Source organism: Magnolia sinica, chromosome 1, assembly GCF_029962835.1.
Source record: "Magnolia sinica isolate HGM2019 chromosome 1, MsV1, whole genome shotgun sequence".
Classification (NCBI taxonomy): domain Eukaryota; kingdom Viridiplantae; phylum Streptophyta; class Magnoliopsida; order Magnoliales; family Magnoliaceae; genus Magnolia; species Magnolia sinica.
Genome location: NC_080573.1, coordinates 30,408,386 through 30,432,586, shown reverse-complemented (window position 1 = coordinate 30,432,586; position 24,201 = coordinate 30,408,386). Strand labels below are relative to the sequence as shown.

Genomic DNA, 24,201 nt, shown 5'->3' with positions numbered 1-24,201 from the left:
ATCCCAAACTTTTTTGAGCACCAACATATATTCGGATACTTGGGAATCATTTTAGATCATTAGTGCCATCTAATTTTACTGCCATCTAATTTTACTGATGTAATTGCAAAACTATAGCTATCAATTTGTCCAAATAAAATCTAGGTGTGTTTATTATCTCCCATTATACATAAGATGAAAATAAGGCCTTAGGATAAGATGAAAATAAGGCCTTAGGTATGACCATAGGCACAAAAAATAGAGAAGTTGTCCAAGAGTCGAGAACATAGATCAGGTACTGGAAGAGTTGTTGTCCGAAGAGTCGAGAACACAGATGAGGCTGCCTACAACCACAGAGGGTCTAAATGAACGTCCAGCCCCTCTTGAAGCAATAGAAGAGTTATTTTTAATGATTCTCGTATGTCCGAAAGAGGCTCCCAGCAGCTGTTGAGAGCCAAAAAGATCAAATCCGGTTCGGCCACTGTCGAAGCTCTATAAGAAATTTTTTTATGATCGTTGGATGTCTGAAAGAGGGGCTCCCAGCAGCTACTGAGGGCGAAAAAGATAAAATCCAGGCGACCGCAGGTACCTCTGGTGATCTTGGAGATCCGGATGGAACTTCCACTGGCTATCGAAGGCCCTAAAGACAAATCAGACAACTAATGGTGATCCACATGGCAGATTCGGCCTAGCAAGAATTGATCATAAATCTGTTGTTGGAGAGGCCTCAGTAAAGCTTTGCAAGGTTTTAATGCTGTTGATACCACTTCCAGAGGAGATGGCCAGTGGAGAAGACAATTTGGAAAATTCACAAATTCATCACCATCGGATGATAAGCATGATTAAGCAAGAATCTAACCAAATCCAATCCTAGGGGATATCTACAAGTATGGTTCACCGCAAGTGCACACAAGGCTGTGTACACTAACAGATACAAAGAAATTTTATCACATTTCAAGTTTATATTGACTCTTGTGCTGCATTTTGTTAGATCATACAGTTACTAACAGTATATACACCTACAACATTTGTAGCTGAGAAGAGGCGAATATATTTTTCGTAGGCTGCAAAGAGAGTCAGTTACCTGCATCAATTTACAACAAGAAGATGGACCCAGTCCTCTTATCCACCATTCGATTTTGCGGAAATGACCAAAACGTACAGGTGCCCAAGATGAGGGCACGAGAAAAACACATTGCATATTCATTGAGCCGTGTTACCACCTACCCCCTTATGACATTTTTACAACAGATGACATGGGGTACTCAACAGATTTTTGCCTTGATTTCTATTTACAGTGTCAGTTTCATTCCCCCTTCCACTGTCTTTCTTTTTCTTTCCTCTTTTGAGGCCTTCATCCATAAAAACCTACCACTACTCCCTTTACCTTCTATATTTCCATCCACGAAGCTTTCCTCCACTGCTTCTTGCCTTTCTTCTGATGTAGCTTGAAAGGGCTCCAGCTCTTCCGGCGCTTTGATGTTTCTGTGAAGAGTCCGGAGGCCAAGGCCTCCTGAAACCATATCTCAAACTCTTCCTCGTCCTCCATCTCGGCATCCAAATCCCATGGGTATCTGCTGGGATTGGACTTTTGGGTCGATTTCTCCAAGCCAACCATGTTCACGTGGAAGCTCGGACGGTGGGTATTGGGTCTACATGCCATTCCCTGCATGTTGAGGATGGAATGGAAAAGGGAAGGAACAGGAAAAGGAAAAAAAAAACTATTAGGCATTAAGTGGGTGTGCAAAATATCATGTGATGAGACAAGGATATGCAGTATCCTCTGCTTTCCAATTTATACAAGTAGAGCCTACAGTTCATCCATGGACACCACTTGTAAAGACCATGCCCCAACATTCTTCAAGATCGGAAGATCCTAGCTGTCCAAATTTTTGGACTCTTCTCAGTTGGACATGAATAGTTGCTATATTCTTAACTGTCCATTTGCCACTTTTTTTTTTTATATAATGGATTGATTAGAACAAAAAGGAAATGTGGCACTAACCTGACAAATGGCCCATTCTGACACATCAAAAATCTTACTCTCAGCGCAGACAAAAGCACGTGGAATTTCAACCTGAAAAATGCAACAAGCTGCTGAAATGCTTACAAGAACAAACTTCCAAGTACAGCAGCAAACCCAAGGAATAAAATGGTAGCTTGTTTTATCAGAGTATTAAATGCATAAATATTACTGAAATAAAAGATGATCATTGACTACATATCAAAGGGATGATCATTGCATAACAGGTGGGATCATCAAGTAAGGGTTCCCTTGACTACATGTCAAGGATGATTATTGCATAAAAGGTGGCATCATCAAGCGGGGGTTCTCTTGACTACATGTCAAAAATGATCATTGCATAAAGGTGGGATTATTGAGCAAGGGTTCCCTTAACTACATGTCAAGGATCATCATTATATAAAAGGTAGGATCATCAAGAGGGGGTTCTCTTGATTATGTCTTGGATGATTCATGCATTATGACCTTATTATTGCTTTCCATTGAAATCATGGTTTACCCTAATCTTTGAATATATGTTATACTCTGGAATTATGCTTTAAGTTGATTGTAATATTGTTAATTGCATTACATTAGAAATCATGGTTTATTTTTTTCATTTTGCGATTGTGTTGTGTTTTTATTGAGCCTATTTTCAAATTCGTGGTGGAAATGATCTCGCTAGGCTTCTAGTCACCTAATATTATGACTCTTTCAGGCTTGGGAGGCGAGGAAGAAATGGTAAAGGCAGAATACATAAACAATTATTTTTATTGGAGATTAGCCTTACGTTTATTTGATTTGAGAAATTGTAATAAGATAAAGTAGAAACTTTCGTTTGAAGGGTATTAGTAGTAGTTGAGGAACTTGAATTCATTAATTTTCTTTTTGAGTTGCGAATATTATCATTTAAATAATTAAATAGTTGTGGTTTGGGTTTATCATTTGTTTGTGAAATTATGGGTTAATGAATGTGAATGTGGTGTATGGATAATTTAGCTCACACCCTAGAACTCAGGATCAAGGTCATCGTACTTGGAATTCTAGCATCTTCCAGGCTTCAAAAGCATCTCCCATTCCAGGGATCCATGTGGTGAGCATGTGTCCCATGAGGTAGCTAACCGGTACATTTGATGGGAAATTTGTATATTGTGTACCAAACTGTTAAAATTACATTTAGATGAGCCGCTTCATAACTATCATGAATTTACAAGATGGACAGTTAGAAAATTTTGTAAATGGAAAATAAGCTGTCCATAGGGTACCTCGATGGGTAGAGAAATTAGTCTATGGTCGATTCTGTGGATGGATTACTATATTGGGAGATACGGGGTGATGTGTAAGATGGATGTTTGTATACATTTATAGATATCTTCCCACTTTTAGCAATTCTAAAACCATGTGATTTTTTGTTCAAGGCTTGTGGGCCCCAGAAACAGGTCCAATCATGGCCCGGTGCAAAATATAATCCGATGGGTTCGTTGGGAATAATAACGTGGGGATCATAGTGGTGATTTTCGTTTGATGATTGAATGAGACATAGTGGTTATGATGAAAAATTCTAATAGACGATCGAATAATATGATCTAAGTGTAGAGATTAAGGATGTGTGGCTCAAATAAATCAAGTGCCCTTGGGTTAAATTTCACCATGATCAGAATATACAAACATGTCTTTTTAAAAATGTCAAAGGGCATAAACATGTACATTCTTATAATTATTACTACCACGCAATGAACTGATTCTATGACTTGTGCATGTGCATTCAATAGAAAATAAACCAATAGAAATCAATGTTTACACAAAAGCAACATTGGGTTATGTGCTTGGGTAATGGTCAATGAGATCTTGGCCCTTGGCTCATAATCAATGGTTTTAGGATTAAGCATGTGAAAAAGCAAACAAATGATTGAGATCTTTATGTGAATACTATATTAATGTATGGATGATTTCTTCATTGCACTTGTACATAAAAAGATAGAAAAGTGGCAATTTGTATGAAGCTATACATCATGTATTCCTTAAGTGTATGGCAGACATATTGATGCGGACACAAGTGCATTCAAGGTGTACCAACAAAGAAAGCGCCAACCACAAGTGCGGTCCTTGTGGATAGGCAAATATTGAGGAGCTGAAGACCTTTCACATGTGATTGGACATATAGAAGACCCCACTTAGGGAAGACACATGTGAAGGAAGATTAGAGAAAGAAGACCGAGCGCCCAAACTTTCCCATACTTATGTTATTTGCGCGTTTTTTGACTTAGTTAGGGGTCTTTTAGTAATCTTATATCTTTATTTGCTTATCCTAGGGGTATTTTAGTAATTTTATGTCTTTATTTGCTTATTTATGTGGGGTAAAGCCCTAAACTCGAATTTCAACTGTTGATTAATGAAAAGCAAACCCTTTGATTGCCTCCTTCCTCTCTTCTCTCTAATGGTGCTTCTTCTCTCCCCTTGATCTTCTTCTTCTAATTTCTTCTTGTGCCCCTCCAACTTCTTCAAGGTAATAATTTTCTTCCTTCTATTTTCCAGTTTTGGCTAATCCTTCTTCGATCAAAATCTTGAGAACCGATCTAAACCCTAAATCCCCAAATTCTCAAATCCCTAATCCGAGAAACTTCTTGGTTCTTCGGACTAGTGATCTTCATTGATCGATTCGATGTGACCATGCAAGATCGGGAGGTCTCATCCCTCGCTGGATCCAACCCAAGTAGTAATTGAATTCCATAACCCATGGTTGTAGTGATGGCCCGCTCCATTGCATGTTTCCTTTATGATTTTCTCAGTTATGATGATTACTGTTAGAATTTTAGATCCTTTATTCCTTAATTATGTCCATGAGCATGCATCATAATTAGGGCTGTCCTGCGTCAAATTTGGTATCAAAGCCTAGGCTTGCATGGTTTTTGTCTAGATCGAGTTATCAAATTAGGGTTTTGATTTTTAGGTTTAACTTAGGAAAGTTCCAGGTTTAGAAAGTTTTCAATTTTAGAAACTTTCCAATTTTAGAAAGTTCCTAATCTGGAAAATTTCCAGATTTGAGTTGTTTCCTGTTTCAACTTAATTGTGTCAGTTCATAGTAGTTTTGCATTCATCGCATTCATCTTGAAAGTCATAACACCTAGTAGTCTAGTTAGGTAGAGTTTGGTTCAAGTCTTCATTGTATGCCCACGAGAAGAGGTAGAGGTTTCGGATTTCAACCTACCATGAATAATGAGCAGTTATCTGAGCAACTTGCTCAATTGATACAAAAGATAACCGCCTTAGAAGTGGGTCAAAGGAGTGAGTTTGCCCGCCTTGAGAACCAAATCACCACTACCATGACTAAGGTGGAGCAACTAGAGGCGTCCCAAAAGGAAAACCCCGCTGTAGGGGAAGATGCGCACTCCCAAGTGGAAGGAATCATTGAAGAACGCGCTGCTACACGTGGTAGTAGTGAGGATAGAGATCGTGGTAACGGTCGTGGTGTGGTGCGAGAGGCACGAGCCACATGTGGTCATCAAGACCATTATGATCCAAATGAGCATGCGATGAAGAGTGTGAGAGTTGAGGCCCCGAGTTTTGATAGGCACTTGGATCCCAAGGCATTCCTTGACTGGGTTGCTGATATGGACCACTACTTTGAGTGGTATGGCATGTCGGAAAACTGTCAAATGCGGTTTGCTAAGATGAAGCTTGTGGGTCAAGCCAAGCTCTTCTGGACTAACACCGAGCGTAGGATAGAGAGAGTTGGTAGAGCCCCTATCACACATTGGTATGAGATGAAAGAGAAGTTAAAGGAGAAGTACCTTCCTCTCTCATACCGTCAGAAGCTCCTTGACCAATGGCAATCCTTACGCCAAGGGTCAATGTCTGCCGCTAACTACATCGCTAAATTTGAAGAGCATGTGATGCAATGTGATATCCGAGAAGACCCTCTAGTAACGCTCTCGGGTTTCAAGACGGGCCTTTGTGCGGATCTTCAACGTGAGCTTATTACTCGGCCCTTAACGGACTTAGATGAAGCATATCAAGTCGTGCAGGAGTTAGAGCAATATCTGAAGGCTCCTGTCGTTCGTCGTTTTGAGTCCCGAGACTCCAGTGCTAGATCTAGTTCCTAAGGAACTAGACCTAATATTGGTGGTCAACCTAGGGCACAGGCGACCATTCCGTCTAGGCCTAGGGAGGACAAGGGCAAAGGGGTTCTTGGTGCCGGTCCTAGTAACATGAGCCAAGTAAGGTGCTATGAGTGTGGCAACCTTGGCCACATGTCTAATCAGTGTCCTACGAAGAGCCGTGGGAGAGCCTTAGTTATAGGCGAGCCCCACGAGGGTGGAGATGACCAGGGTGATTATGAAGTTGAAGAGTATCACCCTGAAGGAGGACTTACTGATGAAGAAGAAGTGGATGGAGAAGCAACGCTTGCAGTAGTCAGGCGTGTGTTAGCTCAGTCTAGAAGTAGTGCTGACTGGCGTCGAAGCACTATCTTTTACACTATTACTAAGTGTGGTGATAAGAATTGTAAGGTAATAGTGGACAGTGGAAGTTGTCAGAATGTGATTTCCACTAGCACCTTAGATCGCTTAAAACTGAAATCCACACCTCATCCAGACCCGTATAAAGTTTCTTGGGTTGACAAGACATCCCTACCTGTCACCCAGCAATGTCTAGTCCCCATCGAGTTTGGGTCATACAAAGAATCCCTGTGGTGTGATGTTTTACCTATGGATGTGGGACATGTTATCCTAGGTAGACCATGGCTATTCGATAATGATGTCACGATCTTTGGCCGTTTGAATGCATGTACTTTTATGTATAATGGTAAAAAGATCAAACTTAATCCCATGCCACCTGAGAATACACTAGGGAAGAAGAAGGATGAGAAGGCAAGTGAGCCTAGAGAAATGGGGAAATCCAAACCTAAGTCTTTACATATAATCAGCACAAGAGAGTTTGAAAAAGAGGCTAAGGAGGATTCTATGGTGTATGCCCTTGTGGCTAGAGAAATTACACCTGAGGTTCCATCAGAGTTGCCCTGTGAGGTGACCTCGATCCTGAAGGAATACAGTGGTGTATTTCCTGAAGACTTACCAAATGAGTTGCCACCTATGAGGGACATACAGCATGCCATTGACCTTGTCCCAGGGTCTACTCTACCGAACCTTCCTCACTATAGGATGAACCCTACAGCGCATGCAGAGTTGAAGAAGCAAGTTGATGAGCTTCTGCAAAAGGGTTTCATCCAAGAGAGTATGAGCCCGTGTGTCGTGCTTGCATTGTTGACGCCAAAGAGAGATGGCACGTGGCGCATGTGTGTGGACAGCCGTGCCATAAACAAAATTACGGTCAAGTATAGGTTCCCTATATCTAGACTTGATGATATGCTTGACATGATGGCCAGGTCCACTATATTCTCTAAGATAGAGACCTCAAGAGTGGATATCACCAAATTCGTATATGCCCAGGAGATGAGTGGAAGATGGCGTTTAAGACGAAAGATGGGTTGTATGAGTGGTTGGTCATGCCCTTCGACTTGACTAACGCACCCAGTACTTTCATGCGGGTGATGACACAAACTTTGAGGCCGTTCACGGAAAAATTCCTAATGGTGTACTTTGACGATATTCTTATTTATAGTACCACTAAGGAATCACACCTTGAACATTTAAAAAAGGTCTGTAGTGTCTTTAGGAAGGAAAGGTTGTACGCTAATCTTAAGAAATGTGCATTCATGTCTAACCAAGTTGTGTTCTTAGGATTTATAGTGTCATCTGAAGGGATGCGCGCAGACCCTGAAAAAGTCAGGGCCATAGTTGAGTGGCTAGAACCAAGGAACATTCATGAGGTGCGAAGTTTTCATGGCCTAGCAACTTTTTATCGTCGATTCATTAGGGGTTTTAGCACGATCATGGCTCCCATTACCGAGTGCATGAAAAAGGGAGAGTTCATGTGGTCTAAAGCCGTCGTCAAGGCTTTTAAAGAAATTAAGGGCAAGATGGTGGAAGCTCCTGTCATGCGACTACCTGACTTTTCTAAAGTCTTTGTAGTAGCGTGCGATGCGTCTGGTGTCGGTATAGGTGGAGTGTTGAGTCAAGAAGGACACCTAGTGGCCTATTTCAGTGAGAAACTGAATGAGGCAAAACAAAAATACTTCACTTACGACAAAGAATTTTATGCGGTAGTGCAGTCCCTGAGACATTGGCGACACTACCTCCTACCGCAAGAATTCGTTTTGTTTTCTGACCATGAGGCTTTGAGATATTTGCATTCTCAGAAGAAACTCAACCCAAGGCATGCCAAGTGAGTAGCGTTTCTTCAGGAATATTCATTTGTTTTGAAACACAAGGCCGGGGTTGAAAACAAACCAGCGGATGCCCTTAGTAGGAGAGTGGCGTTGCTCAACTCCTTGAGTGTAGAGGTAGTCGGATTTGAGCAACTGAAAGATGAATACCCCATATGTCCTGATTTTGGGGGTACTTACGCGTCGCTCTCTAGTGACCAGCATATTATGGGTGAATATGTTCTTAAAGATGGATTTCTTTTCAAGGGAGATAGACTTTGTATTCCCTGTATGTCCCTTCGTGAATTCCTCATCTGGGAGCTTCATTCAGGAGGGATAGCTGGCCATTTTGGTCGTGATAAGACCATTGCCCTCGTGGAAGATCGTTTCTATTGGCCAAGCCTCAAGCGAGACGTAGCCAAAGTTTTAGGGCATTGTCGAACATGTCAGCTAGCAAAGCAAAGAAAGCAAAATACTGGGCTGTACACGCCATTGCCAGTGCCACATGCTCCATGGCAGGACATTAGTATAGACTTCGTGCTCGGGCTTCCCAAGACTATAACAAAGCACGATTCCGTTTTTGTTATTGTGGACCGTTTTTCTAAAATGGCGCATTCCCTCCCATGTTCGAAGACGTCAGATGCGTCTCATGTTGCTCATCTCTTTTTTGATGGTGTGGTGCGTCTCCATGGGTTACCTAAAACCATAGTGTCTGATCGTGATGTTCGATTTACTAGCTATTTTTGGAAGACACTATGGCACATTATGGGAACTCGTTTGCAATTTTCTACTGCTTACCACCCACAAACAGATGGTCAAACTGAAGTGGTAAACCATAGCCTTCGAAATCTTCTACGTTGTCTAGTGGGTGAACATGTTAGGACTTGGGACCTAATTTTACCAACTGCTGAACTTGCTTATAATGGGTCAGTTAATAGATCTACAGGGTTAAGTCCTTTTGAAATTGTAAGTGGTTATAAACCTAGAATGCCCATAGATCTCTTACCTATGTCTGTTACCCAAAGGTCTTCTGAGTCAGCCGATACATTCGCACGCCATATTCATGGTTTGCATACACATATTAGACAGCGGTTAAATAAAAGCAATGATGATTATATAGTTTCAGCTGATTCTCATCGTAGAGTGCAAGAATTTCAAGAAGGAGACTACGTAATGGTGCGAATAAGGCCAGAGCGATTCTCTCAAGGATCTGCAAAGAAATTACAAGCGCGTAGTGCTGGACCATTCAAGATATTACAAAATGTTGGGTCCAACGCGTATCGGGTTGACCTTCCACCTGAAATGAGCATTAATCCAACTTTTAATGTGGAAGATCTAGTCCGTACCCATACTCCTATTGTTGATACATCGTCCCTTTCATGGCCTTTTTCTGAGTTTGCTACCCAACCCCTTCTACCCCATCCTCCACCCATTACCCATAAAGAAGCAATTGAGGAAATCTTGGATGACGAGATAGTATCCACGAGAGATGGGGATTTCCAAAGGTATCTTGTCAGGTGGAAAAACAAACCATCGTCTGAATCTACGTGGCTGTCGGGCGACGCATTACAGGGTATTGATCCAGATCTACTCGAGCGCTACAAAAGTTTCAACTCGTCGGAGACGAGTTTTTCTCACCCGAGGGGAATTGATGCGGACACAGGTGCATTCAAGGTGTACCAACGAAGAAAGCGCCAACCACAAGTGCCGTCCTTGTGGATAGGCGAATATTGAGAAGCTGAAGACCTTTCACATGTGATTGGACATATAGAAGACCCCACTTAGGGAAGACACATGTGAAGGAAGATTGGAGAAAGAAGACCGAGCGCCCAAACTTTCCCATACTTATGTTATTTGCGCGTTTTTTGACTTAGTTAGGGATCTTTTAGTAATCTTATATCTTTATTTGCTTATCCTATGGGTATTTTAGTAATTTTATGTCTTTATTTGCTTATTTAAGTGGGGTAAATCCCTAAACTCGAATTTCAACTATTGATTAATGAAAAGCAAACCCTTTGATTGCCTCCTTCCTCTCTTCTCTCTAATGGTGCTTCTTCTCTCCCCTTGATCTTCTTCTTCTAATTTCTTCTTGTGCCCCTCCAACTTCTTCAAGGTAATAATTTTCTTCCTTCTATTTTCCAGTTTTGGCTAATCCTTCTTCGATCAAAATCTTGAGAACCGATCTAAACTCTAAATCCCCAAATTCTCAAATCCCTAATCGCAGAAACTTCTTGGTTCTTTGGACTAGTGATCTTCATTGATCGATTCGGTGTGACCATGCAAGATCGGGAGGTCTCATCCCTCGCCGGATCCAACCCAAGTAGTAATTGAATTCCATAACCCATGGTTGTAGTGATGGCCCGCTCCATTGCATGTTTCCTTTATGATTTTCTCAGTTATGATGATTACTGTTAGAATTTTAGATCATTTATTCCTTTTATTTCCGCTGTTTAATTGTGTCTATGAGCATGCATCATAATTAGGGCTGTCCTGCGTCACATATGAGGAGTTGTTGGAATGGAAATTCCAGGGTAGGTTAAGCATATACATAGGTGACACGACAGATAAGATGAATGGAACAAAATTTTGCATGGATGTGCATATGAACGGATATATTGATCTTGCGGTTGGTTTACTATGATTGAGTGATCCCGTCACAAAATGGATGATAGGTTAACTATATCTATGGATATGAAGATGCTTGAATGGTTAACATTTACTATTTTATGAGACTTTTAGAAAGTTAAAGGCAAAATACATTTTAGTGGTAATATAAAAATTAAATCCAAAAATACAAAAATTACTAAATAAACTCTAACTATTAGATGATTGAAGAAAATCAAAGTTGGACACTGAAATTCAAACTACAACCTTACAAAAATGCAACCCCTAATACAACCCCAAAAAAAAAACCTAGGATATTACATTCAACCCCCCTTAAAAGAATTTCGTCATCAAAATTCAAGTGTACCTACCATGTGAACAAATGAGGGTGCTCCTCTCTAACCCACGTTGTGTCTAAGTGCCCGCTATGTTCTACGTGATGTATGGTTGCATGCATATAAGCATGTATAATTGTCTACATGAATTTGGGCTATTACAATATGTTTGGGATCCACATTTTTTTTTTGAATTTTACCAATAATTTCTTGAGACTTTTTTCCCACAGAAAAGTTTCAGCAGCCGTTATAGGGCCGGATCATATCAACTAGCAAGCTAGCCGACATGCTGGCCGTTACCATTACATAATACCTTGGTCAGATCGTGTATCTATCCCAATGTGTTAATCATCTATAAATTGTTTAGGTGAGATTCCCTGACACTTCATTCCCATATGTTTCCCTCTTGTTCACCTACATACACATCTTCAAGTTGGTACCTTACTTTCCCTAGTAATTGATTGGTTGCATTCTATTTCATGCACTAACAATTTGTTCATAAGATCTGTTTGGACATCAAAATGGTCCCTACATTTGTGAAATATTCCAGTTCTTGGGTATAAAATGCAATCCATGTTGCTGGAGTCCTATCTCCACAACATACCTATGTCACGAGATATCATCAAATTGGCCAGTATGCAAGGTAAGCTTATAAAACACTTTGTATAAATACTAGATTCAATGAATTCCTATCAACTAGTTTATTAAAGAGTGGCAGACGCGTTGCACATTACATCAAGAAAAATGATCACCCAACAATGGTTGCATGTTAACTCCCAAGCTAACGTGTCTGTGTAGGACAGCCAAGCGTGCTAAGAAGAGCTCCACCATGAAGTTCACCTCATTAGCACCATCTAAGCCTTATACCAATTAATTGGCTACAAGAACCATGTTCCACCGTTCCACTCAAGGACCACATCCTCAATTAATCCATAGATCATCAGATTTTTTTCTTACTACCTGCGCCCATGCCTTTGGGGCGTTACCTCAGACCTTTTAAAGCTTTCAACTTGAACCATCTTACTCCTAAGTGTTGTACAAGATCGCTGCCTAATGAGTGGGCCAGGTAATCTTCATGGCAGGGCCCACCTTATGCCCAACTCCAATATGCTACACATATTACGTGTTGCCATGTGAGCTGGGTTGCACAAGAAGTTCACGATCAAGGTGTTCCGTAACGGTAATGGTGGTCGTAACGGCCACCACCGTTACCGTTATGATACAGGTCATAACGGCCGTTATGGCCATTTTTTATTTTTCGAAAAATGTTCTTCCCAGACCGTTGCGGGGCCATTACGGCGCATTTTTCTGTAAAGGCCATTACGGCCATTTCGACCCCATAACGGGTAACGGTTATGACCGTTACCGTTATGTAACGGCCATTACGGCCGTTACGTAACCGATTTGGAATACCATGTTCATGATTGAAGAGGTGGGATCCTCAAAACAAATTTACAAGAACAATCATCTCAGACAGAAGGCTATCAGATTCATAAATTCTACCTATCCAAAGATTCAAACGTTTCAGGAAAAGATAAATGGATTAGTCAAAGTGAAACCTCCTTTGGCATAGAAATGAAGGAATTACCTTCTGAGGCACTGAAAAGACGAGTGGGCATCCATACTCAACCCATCCATCTCCATCTTTGGCTGGATGGTACTGGCAGCAATCCTGATGTCAAAAGCCACACTAATCATGTGTCTACAATTTCAAGGCTTAAAAATGTATTTGAAGAAATGAACAAGTAATCCCATGCTATAATATCATTAGACTAACCTGACACCACCGAGCCTTGGCCTTGGTTCTATTTGTGCATATCCATATATGTGAAATTCCACACTTTGTGCACTGTATACGCCTGGACTCTTCTGAACGATATTCCACACCGTCCTGGTGTTTAAATAGTAAAACCAAGCACCAAGAAATGCTATTGGGATCAACACAAGCAATGTGAAGCAGGTATAGTGATTGGGATAAGAATTAGATGACACAAGCATGTACACATCTGACTAGCTGACATTGTGGGAGCAAAAACTGTAACAAAGAACCTCAATTGTCGGTTCAAATCAAATTGACATAACAAACTGTAGCTCAAGTAGCCAAGGGTTAAAATATAGGGGTATTAAGACCATAGTGGTCTGTCCCAAAAAGTTCAAAACCCAGTCCATTACTCTATGTGCCAGTCTATATGTTTTGAACATTTTTGTTGAATAAAAAAACTATAGAGAGAATGCCTGTCCAAATTTTTCAGTGTGGGATTTTTTCAACAAATACAAAACAGGATTTTATAAGAAATCTTATGTTAAACATAAATACATTTGGTGATGTCAATGATTGTCCAAAAATCCAATATGCAGACTATCTAGTGTATAAGATGGTAATTTAATCCATGAAAGTCAAGGTATTCAATTACAGTAACGATGGCGTAACGACCAGCTTATGGCCGTTAAGATACTGACTGTCATCATCGTTACGCCCCCCTTAATGGCCGTTACATCCCTGTAACAATCAACATTTTTTTAAAGTAAGAAAATGTATCAGCCAGGTATTAGCCTGTTACTGGCCATTTTTTTCCATAGTGGGCTGACGGCACCCACTGTTACCATTATGTAATGGCCGTTACATAGCTGTTTTTGAATAACATGATGAAAGTAACAGAACACTAATCACTAAAAAAAAAGGTAGCAGCAGAACACAGTTCGTACAAAAGGAATGTGAGTACTGCAATCATAGCTACATCTTCGAAGTGCAAGATTAGAAGGAAAACAAAAACAAAACAAAACCAAAAAAAAATAAAAATGAAAAAGCAGTGAAAGACAAAGGAGCAAGCAGATGAACCTTTATGCCTAGATAATGGAAATTTTATTGCTAAGAATGAATTCTCAATGCAAAGAGACTCATAGCTAAAACCCTCTTTTGCTAGAACATCAGAAATTGAATGTCTTTCTTCCAAGTAAAATAGTAGGTTGTTCAGATTACAAGGGTAAAACAGATGGTTAAGTATCCTCTACATTGCATAATTTTTGGTCTATGCCCCATCCACAATTGAATTAGTAATTTAGGTGGTCTGGATTTTCATAAAACCACACCATGTGTTGTGGAAGAGTCATCACCATTTCTAGAATGGTAGTTATCTTTGTTGTAAGAGTGTAACAGTGCAAGAGACATTGTTGAATGGAAGTAAATTCAAGAGGTGGGGTTGAGCTCCTATAGAAGTTCACCACCATTTTGAAAATGATAGTGACTCTTCAACTGAGCAGTAGATTCCAGACAAGTCCAAATAGCCGACCTAAGTGTTGATGGAGCATGGTCCAAAATTTCATTAAGAAGATGTTCGTAACCTTGTTATTTTTTTATTTATTTTGTATTTGTATCATGTTAATTTTAACCATCCACTTGATAAATATCGATTGGAATGTTAGGATTGCTCGATCAATCTGATTTTAGAGATATGTTCCATCCAGAATGGGCCCAACAATTTGGAAGGTATGGATAAGGGTGCCACAAGTGAGAAGGCCACCAATTCTAAAATGGTGAGCTATCCCAGGTGTTTGATACCAAGAGGTGCGTGGAAGAGACTGCTATACCAATTTTTTTACCTGCAAAGCACTCCTCTAATGTTTCTTGATATATATATATATATATATATATATATATATAGAGAGAGAGAGAGAGAGAGAGAGAGAGAGAGAGAGAGAGAGAGAAGAAAAAAAAGCATTGGAGAGGCCTTCCACATTGAAGGCCCTTGGCCCAAAACCAAATTTCTTTTCTTGTATTAGATTTGCTCGTAATGATTAAAATGGCCTTTTGAACTCAAAAACATGATCAAGTAACTGGATGAGCATCCAATTGGCCTGGGTTTGGCCCATGCCAAGTCCAAATGAAATTGAGTTTTTACACCTCAGCATAAGCATATTGTACCTGTTTTGAGGTACCATGAGACTTCTGACAGACACTCTTCGATTCTTCCTTCCTCAACTGTTCATCATAATTTCTCTTCTTTGTTGAATCTGAAAGAACCTGAAAATTTACTGCTGTCATATCTTGCAGAAGAAGCAAAAAAGCAACTTACAATGAGTGGTATGACTATCAATCTCAAGATGTATTGAAGTGATCAAACAATCTACAACAGGTAAGTCTCTAACTCACAAACAGACAAATAACTCATTTTATGTACAGAAACTTGCCTCGTATGCACACTGCAGCTTCTTAAATGATTCACTTGCTAGAGGGCTTCCCATATTTTTGTCAGGATGTACAAGCTTAGCCTAAGCAGACACAAGGGGGGATGAAACCATAAGCACACTAAAGACTAGTATGTAGAAATACTTGCAGAAAAAAAAAAAAAAAAGGACCAGCATGTAGAATAAAGAAAAAACAGGCCGCACAACCACAATTCAGAAAAAGAGGCTAACATTTGTATGTAGAACAAACATGCAACAAAGGGGGGAAAAAACCTTTTTCCGATATTCTTTTTTCAATACTGCAACATCAATATTCTTGTGTCGGGGAAAGCCTAGAGCTTCATAATGATTCAAGCTATTAAATATCCTCCTCATCTCATCCATCGAGCTTGACTCTTCTTTGACCACCTTGCTAACAGAAGAATTTTCTTGAAAGTTTACAATTTTTGATGTACTAGGTGCTTTGCTGGATGATTTGCATGAAGACACATTTTCAGATTCATTGGTTGGGGGAGGATATTCGCAATCTCCAGAGAAGTCTTCTGGAATGGGTTCTGGTTCCTTGTGTTCTTCAAAGTGCACACTTTCATTTGCCCCATCATATACATGAAGCAGGTAGCTAAAGATATCATTCGAAAGGCAGGCTAGGTTTATCGAGAGGAAAACCCCTAGCCATCCAGCACGAACATTAACAAAATATAAAGCATATGCAGTTGACATGAGGATCACCAGCCGTGCATGATTTAGGGAGAACAAATAACCTGCATTACAATGGTATAAACTTATAAGATTCCCATGTTTGGAAAATCATCAATACGATAAAGTCAAATCAACAGTGGAAAGGACATGGTCTGATGATGTTAGATGCAGGATGCAATGGAAATTTCAAAGCATAACAAATACTCAGACATCAGTCAAGGAAAGGCGTTTCAATATGCCATACCTCCAACTATAAACAACAACCCTGTGAACCAAAAGTTACCATACATCCACATAGTCAAAATTCCAAACAGCCCAACGATAAAAAGTCCAGAGGTATAACCTAAGTAACGAATGGCAGCTCCGGCAGCTCCCTGAAACAACGAATCCATGCATCAGTTGCCTCTAGACTCAAAATCATTTTTAGGAAGCCAAATTAGGAAAACAAAAACCAAAAAACAGAGAGAGAGAGAGAGAGAGAGAGAGAGAGAGAGAGAGAGAGAACAATGACTCAGAGTCAATTGATCAAACAGGCAGCAATAGTCTAAAAACATTTCTAATGCAATAGCTACATAGATAGAAACTCATATGAGTAGCTCTCATCACTCATCAATCAAGGATCATGTAGTAGATAAAGCATACTAGTTTCCAAACCCCTTTGATATTCCTCATCCAGTGCCCTAACCCCTCCAAGAACTCAATTGTTGCATCCACTCTCCTTCCCTAACACCTTCCATGATCACCCTTATAGCCTCCAAGCAATCCATTCCAACCCATTGGTCTATCATGGTGGTAGACCTCTTTTTTTTTTTTTTCCAAAGATAACGAGATTCTATTAAAAAGGAAAGAGAACAAGGGAGGCAGCTGCTGGGATAGCAGCAAAGCCGACAAACACAAAAACACCAATATATATATATATATATATATATATATATATATATATATATATATATATATATATATATATATATATAGATTGGCCTAGAAACAAAAGATCCACATCCTTAAACCCATGAACACCCACGCTCGTACGCCAGAAGGACGGCCCCACCGTCGATCTAGATCAATGACAACGTCCAGGGAGGGCCTCCTAGCTAGAAGACGAAGTTTTGATTCAAAAGAGTGGGCCCGTTAGTCAAGAAAAATCCATCATACGATCTCATGATCGTGGCCCACCAGTCAGATTGATTTCATATTTTAAGTTTTGCTTATTGTTATTATTTAGAACATCATAAACGCTTTAGATTTCTTTGTTTGGTTTTATTTTAGTTTACTTCACCGCCAAGTAATAGTTTGCGCACATGGCGCGAGTTTTGGAGTATAGGGTTTTCCTATAAATAAGCACCCCTTGTAGTTCTTTTGATTCATTGAAGATTAGTAAATATTCTGCGTTTTCCTACTCTCTAAGTTGTGAAGCCTAATTGGGTGCAATGCCCTCCCTTCATCGAAGGGTTAACTACCGTGGTGCAAAGCCACATCTATCCCGATTCGCCCCCATCTATCGCCATCTCTACTACCCATCTTCTATCATCCCTTCTTCTCATCTCACCCCATCATCTACACTTCAAATAAATCATCTATTGCAGCAATTCTCCTCCCCACAGCAGAATTTCAAAATCTGGCCCTACAGGAGGGCTAAAATTTCGGCGGAACACCATGCACAAACCGTACATCGGATGGAGTTGAGATTTGGGGGTTTTGGAGTCCATCTCTGGCCAACCAAGGCCAAGGTGGCCTTTTTCTAAATAGTAGGCCCCACGCACGTGCAGCCGGGATCACACGCACGTGCGTTTGGGCCATTGTTGTTGTCCACGTGTGCGGTACTTCTCTGGTTCGTCTCTCTCATCTCTTTCACTCTGCTTTCACCCAAAATCCCTAAACCTAACCCTAAATTACTCACTTATCTAATTTTATGCCCCTTTTCTTACCCTAGGATTCCTCGAATTGAAATTTCTGAATCCCTTGGATTAGGGACTGATTACTATGCATGTGTGGATGATTATTTCTTATCTTTGAGTATTATTTGGTTCATAATTTTTATTGATCTAGCCCTATCATGTGTAGGCCTGGACCCGCATAGATTCCCCTTAATTGAATGTTTGGACTTTCATGTGGGATATGGAATTTGTGTAATTGTTTCTGAATTAATGTGATCTTAAGCCTGAAATCTCGCATATCATATTTAATTTTCATGTCCTGCATCAAACTACCCATTCGACAATCTTCTTTTTAGCTTTGGAAATCACCACTTGAACCGAGGACTTGATATCATTGAAGCATCTATCATTTCTTTCCTCCCAAACGGACCATCAAATGGCTAGAAGAGCCATTCTCCAGATAAAATTCTTGACTTTACCCATCTTGAATCCGTGCCAGTAAGCTAACATAGAAGAGGAGCCCGGAATACACCCGTTGATATTAAATCTGAGGAAAAAAATCTAACCATGGTGGTAGACCTTTTAGCCTCAATAACACGTTTATCTCACATATAAGAAGATCTGAAGCAGGAAGAAGTCGATGAAGTATAGAGTGATAACTTTATATTCAGCAGGTCAATTTGTTTTTATCAGTTAAAAGTAAAATTTAAGAATCTCTGCTCCGAAGAAGAGGGGGGAAAATATACAATAGAAGACAGCACAGATGGCTTTAGCTTATGATAATGTTGAGGACTGAAGATGGAATCTCATGACAACTCAAGCATCAATAAGCATAAGATCGGTCACTAGGTAATGCAGGGGCATTTTCACACCGGGCTCAAGTGAGGTGGCATGTGGGATGCAGGGGCACACTCAGGGTGGGTGGCTCGTGTGAGGTGGGTGGCTCATGTGAAGCAAACCCCACCCTTGTGAGGCGGGTGGCTCGTGTGAGGCAGTACTCATGTAATGTGGGGCCCACAAGGGGGGTTCGACCGAAGTCCTAACCCATGCGATGTAGGGCCTAGGCTATGAGATAAAGGGATTGATTCGCCATGATCTATCAGTTCGAGCTTTTAAAACAAGTGGTTAATTGTCCTGCATCAAAATGATAACAGAGCGGGAGGTCTCAGGTTCGAGACTCCTTACCAAGGGTGATTAATGTAGGGGCATTTCACACCGGGTTTGAGTTAGGTGGCCTATGAGATGCAAGGGCACACTCGGGGTGGGCGGCCCATGTGAGGAGAGTGGCTAGTGTAAAGCGGGGCCCACCTATGTGAGGCGGGTGGCTCGTGTGAGGCGGTACCCATGTGATGTGGGGCCCATGAGGGGGGTTCGACCGAGGTCCTAACCTATGCGATGTGGGGCCTGGGTTATGAGATAAAGGGATTGATTAGTCTGAAATCTGAAAGCTCTAATTTTAATCACATTTAGAAAACATGGTGTCTGAGCTGATTATCAATGAAAAGCACATATAGAAAGAAATTTCTGCTCGCGGGTCATTTGTCTCTTCTTACTAACCAAAGATGAGGGACAAACAGACACCGGATAAGGCAGCTTAGATGGCTTTAACTTATGATAATGTTGAGGACCGAAGATTGACACTTACCAGAATTCGATCGTTAATAAGCATGAGATCACTCACCAGGGATATAGATAATAATCACAATGATTGGGAGCAGACTGAAATCCGAAAGCTCTAATTTTAATCACATCTGGCAGACTTGGTGTGTAGGATGCTCCCTTCTAGACAAGCTGATTTTCAGTAGGTTAACATGTTTTTTTATTGGATAAAAGCAAACAATGTAATTTCTGCCCCCAGGTCGCTAGTCTCTTCTCACTAACCAATGAGGGAGACCGAGACAAAAGGACAAGACAGCATAAATGGCTTTAGCTTATGATAATGTTGAGGACTGAAGATGGAATCACAACAGAACTCGACCGTCAATAAGCATGAGATCAGTCAGTAGGGGATACAAAGAATTAGAATCATCCCATAATGATTGGAGACAGTCTAAGCTCTCAAAGCTTTAATTTTAATCCACGTCTTGCAAACTTGGTGGCTAAGATGCTCCCTTTTAAATGAGCTAATTTCAGCGATCAATATGTTATTTTATCAGTTAAAGCCACAGAATGCAACGATGTTATTTTATCAGTTAAATGTCAGCCCCAGGTCAATTCTCTTCTCAGTTCTCACTAACCAATGGAGAGGGACAGAGAGACAAGATGTAGTGGATTTATTTTTTTTTTATTTTTTATTTTTTTTTTTAAAGGTGATGAATTGTATTAGAGATGTCGAACAGAAAAAACAAATTACAAAACCATATAGAAATATTCAAAGAAGAAGTGCAATCACATAGATTCGCCTTCACCCTCCAAAACACCTCCGCCTCGGAGGCACTTTTGTCCCTAAAATAGTGATCATTCCTTTCCCCGAATAAAGCCCAAAGCCTAGCCAACAAGGACAACCTTCAGAGAGCCTTTTCCCCATTTTCCCAACTCCACCTCCATGCCAAGCTGAAAGCATTTCGTCCACCTCCCCCAGCACAAGACAGCATAGATGGCTTTCATTTATGATAATGTTTAGGGCACATAATGGAATCTCATCAAAACCTGACCATCAATAAGCATGAGAGCAGCCACAAGGGATACAATAGTAATCATGATGATTGGGGGCAGCCTGAACTCCAAAAGCCTTGATTTTAGTTCACATCTTGCACACTTGACTTTGTGTCCAAGATCCTCCATTTTAGACAAGCCGATTTCTACTTTTCGTCATTCTTTTGGTTACTACAACTTAATTTCGGCATACATGTAATCCCATTGAATACAAACCACACCTACTAGATAGAAACATCACTTGCCAAGCAAGGATGTCAGTGAATCTTCAGAAAGAGCTATAGGCTGCAGCCATCAGCCCATAGAAGCTACCACAGATCACCCCAAAACAACATAAATAATTGCAGTGTTTCTTCTAAAGTTCTTTTTTTTTATTATTGGGAGCTTTCCTAAGTTCATCCATTAAACCCCTACTCCTAGAATTCCAATTTTTATGAGCTCAGATACAACAGATGGGTTTTCATCCAATGATCGTGAAAAAGTGAAAAAAGGGTCTTCTTTTAATAAATTTTGTTAATCTTCAAAAAGAAAAAAGTAGAAAAAGGTTTATCCCATAAGGACTTGGAAGAAGCCTACATTAACTCCCTCTACTTTATGCTGCTATAAAGATTTGGGACGCATCAAGGTTTTAGATTCCTTGAGGCTTAACCACTGGATGCTACCATCTGAACATACAGTAAGCATAGATGAAAATACAACCAAATGGCTTTTTTAATCACCATTCCAAACTCCAGAATGCACTCCCCAAAATCAAAAACAAGCAAAAAGAAGAAATGCATGTTTTTCAGCGATTTATATGCATCAATCTCTATATTACAATTAACAAATTTGATGATCAGAAGAAGGGGAGAAATCCCAAACAGTGAATAGTTACCATCGGGATCAGATCACTGTACCTCCAAATGCAGTTCATTCACTGAACCATCAAGGCTGGAGTGCTAAACATTCACATCAAGTTTGTCTCACGATTCATCATACGAGCGAGGAATAGGAAAAGTTGTATTGACAACATAAAAATCCAAAATGCAAAAAAGCATATATCATAATGCAAGGACATACCAGAATCAGAAGCACATAAACCAGGCAAGTTGTCGACGTGAAACTAAGAAAGCAACTCCACACTACAACGAACAATGTGGTAGAACCCAGGCGGAGCAATGATCTGCAACCCCTGACAACACAGTCTCTCCACTGTAACAAAAGCAGCAGCAAAAACTTTCCCATTTGCACAATCCGGCTGTAAACCATTGGCCAATGGCGGTCGACCAAAGAGACAATTCTGTCCTTGAAACAGCTTGCTGCTGTTTGGGTACCCAAGAACACATGCTTCTGAGAATGAAGCCATTTCCATCCTTGCTTGAACAGCCGCATATCCTCCATACCACACCCTAATTAAGTCTGACAGTTCAACTCAGTAACCCCTTGAAGCAAAATGTATACTTTCAGCTCGCATTCAAATGCCTCTGCAAGTGATCTTATCTACAGTTTTGCTACAACAAACCTAAGCCATTAATAAATCCATGCCAAAGTCCAATTAAACATGGCTATTTGTGGCCATCTGCCATTTATAGACATCCAATGTTATTTTTCCACATGTTCGCTTTGAAGAACAAAAGGAGGAGATCTAAAAGCTCCTGTTCTTCACAAGAACCGATCTCGATTAACAAAGTTAGGGAAGAAACTGCAATCAGACCACCTTCAAAATCCTAAAGACAAGGAAACACCAGATTCTGACAGTAACACCACAATATCAGCTTATCAGATACTAATGGAAATCTCTGGATGTTGCTGGCAATTCAAGTGGGTAATTATGGAATTGTATCAATAGAAACCAGTCTGTAGACTCCAGAACACATCAAAAAAATCCCAAATCTTGCAAAACCCTAGCTATCTCCAGTATTATCCGTTCAGTGTTTTTCATATGTTCGTCACAAAAAATAGCAAAGAGTAGTTAGAAACTCCCATTACAGCTCTCCATTAATGAACTTCCTGAAGAAATCCACCAAGCCACATCAAGAAAAAAAAAAAAAACACCCACAATATCTGCAAATTCGAGCTAATTCACCTTCTAAAAACCCCAATTATTTCCGTCACGCCTCACCATTAATGAAAATTCACAAGAAATCAACCAAAAGACCACAAAAACGCCAACATCACGCAGAACCCAACGAGAAACCACCACTTCTGCAAATCCGAGCCCGATTCCTCCAAAACCCCAGAAAACTCTCGAAATCCGATCGAAGCTCAGCTACTCTCCATCATTCAATCCAATCCCCGTCGCAATTAGTAAAATCCACAGAGAAATCGATGACCACAACCACATCAAAAATCCAACAAACGACACGTTATTTCAGCAAATTCCTCCCAACGCCTTCCAAAAACCCTAGAAATTCCACTGCAATCCAACAATTTCTCGAAAAAAGCAATCGCCAACACTCACGACTTCCTTTCCCGACCACTCCGAAACCCTAGAAATCTCGCGGGAATCCGATTCCCGGCAATTCCGAGAGGATTTCTACAGCAACGAGGGAAAGAAAAAGCGGAGGTGAAATCTTGTAAGGCATTTATCGGATCTCCGATATGGACATCCGATATTCGACCGAAACACTAGAAATGGAGAAACAGAATTAAAGAAGCTGACGTAGAAACCCTAGCCTTTTGTATTTTACAGGCAATGCTCGTGAAAAAGGAGATAAAAGACAGATAGGTGGAAAGGTGATTGTGATTTAAAGCTGGTTGGTGTTGCAGATAGATAGGAAAAAAAAGAAAAAAAAGAAAAGCCAGCTAGGGTTTCCGGGGATGGAATATTTTTTCAGTCAAACGCGTTTGACTGAGAACTGTGAAATGAAAGCGGTGTGAGTAGAAACGCTATAGCGTCGCTCGGTATGCTTCCGGTCTGTAACGGGGTTACGGTATTCGCCGGTAACCCAAACTCCGTGGGGACCACCGTTATGTTTAGGGGTCGTTTGGCACCTCGGATTTGGGGGATTTAGGGCTTGTTTGATTTTAGTACATTGGTAAATACGGGTAATAATTATTTCCTGGTGTATTTTTTGCATTTACAACATTTTCACCCGTACTTATTTAACTATCTACTTTTTTAATATAAAAACTGAGAACATTGCAAAGTATCTGTGGTCCCACTGTAATGCATTTTGCTTATCTACACCATTCATCCATTATGCTAGCTGAATTTATAACATGAGCCAAAAAATGAGGCATATCCAAAACTCAAGTGGAACACACCATACGAAAAAAGAAATCAAACACTAACCGTTAAAAACTTCGCAGGGCCATTTTTTCTTTTGGTGTGGGCCACTTGAGCATTATATCTACTTTATTTTTCATCTCATACTTTAAAATTTTGTGAAAAAATGGATGGACGGGACGGATATATCATATACCTCACTATTGGGTCTGAAAAAATTAAACTAGATCTTTTGAACGATTTCCCATGCAGAAATTAGAATGAATTTTCAAACGGGTGAAAGGACAGTAATTATTCATTTACAGGGTGAGTCGGGATCCTCTGTTATCTGGTCAACAGGGATTCCCTGTTACCTTAATAGTTTGGCGTCCGAAGTTTTTTTTTGTTTTTTTTAT

The 24,201-nt window shown here is 40.3% G+C and overlaps 1 protein-coding gene across 1 annotated transcript; it reads right to left on the bottom strand.

Moving 5' to 3' along the window:
* Nucleotides 1–1,014: 1,014 nt before the first annotated feature.
* LOC131244027 (uncharacterized) lies at nt 1,015–23,330 on the bottom strand. The gene is made up of 9 exons (XM_058243697.1): nt 21,658–23,330; nt 16,311–16,440; nt 15,641–16,128; nt 15,371–15,451; nt 15,105–15,203; nt 12,960–13,073; nt 12,771–12,854; nt 1,985–2,056; nt 1,015–1,645 (listed from the first exon to the last, which is right to left on the bottom strand). The coding sequence occupies exons 1-9, from the start codon at nt 21,976–21,978 to the stop codon at nt 1,370–1,372; spliced, it is 1,665 nt and encodes a 554-aa protein (XP_058099680.1). The 5' UTR covers nt 21,979–23,330; the 3' UTR covers nt 1,015–1,369.
* Nucleotides 23,331–24,201: the final 871 nt, after the last annotated feature.

Excerpts from the sequence above, each read along its gene's own strand:
- LOC131244027 (XM_058243697.1), bottom strand. The coding sequence starts at position 21,978 with ATGGAGGATATGCGGCTGTTCAAGCAAGGATGGAAATGGCTTCATTCT. Across the intron at positions 16,441-21,657 it reads TTTATGTGCTTCTGATTCTG|GGAGCTGCCGGAGCTGCCAT; the intron begins GTATGTCCTTGC and ends TCGTTGTTTCAG. Across the intron at positions 1,646-1,984 it reads CAGAATGGGCCATTTGTCAG|GGAATGGCATGTAGACCCAA; the intron begins GTTAGTGCCACA and ends CTCAACATGCAG.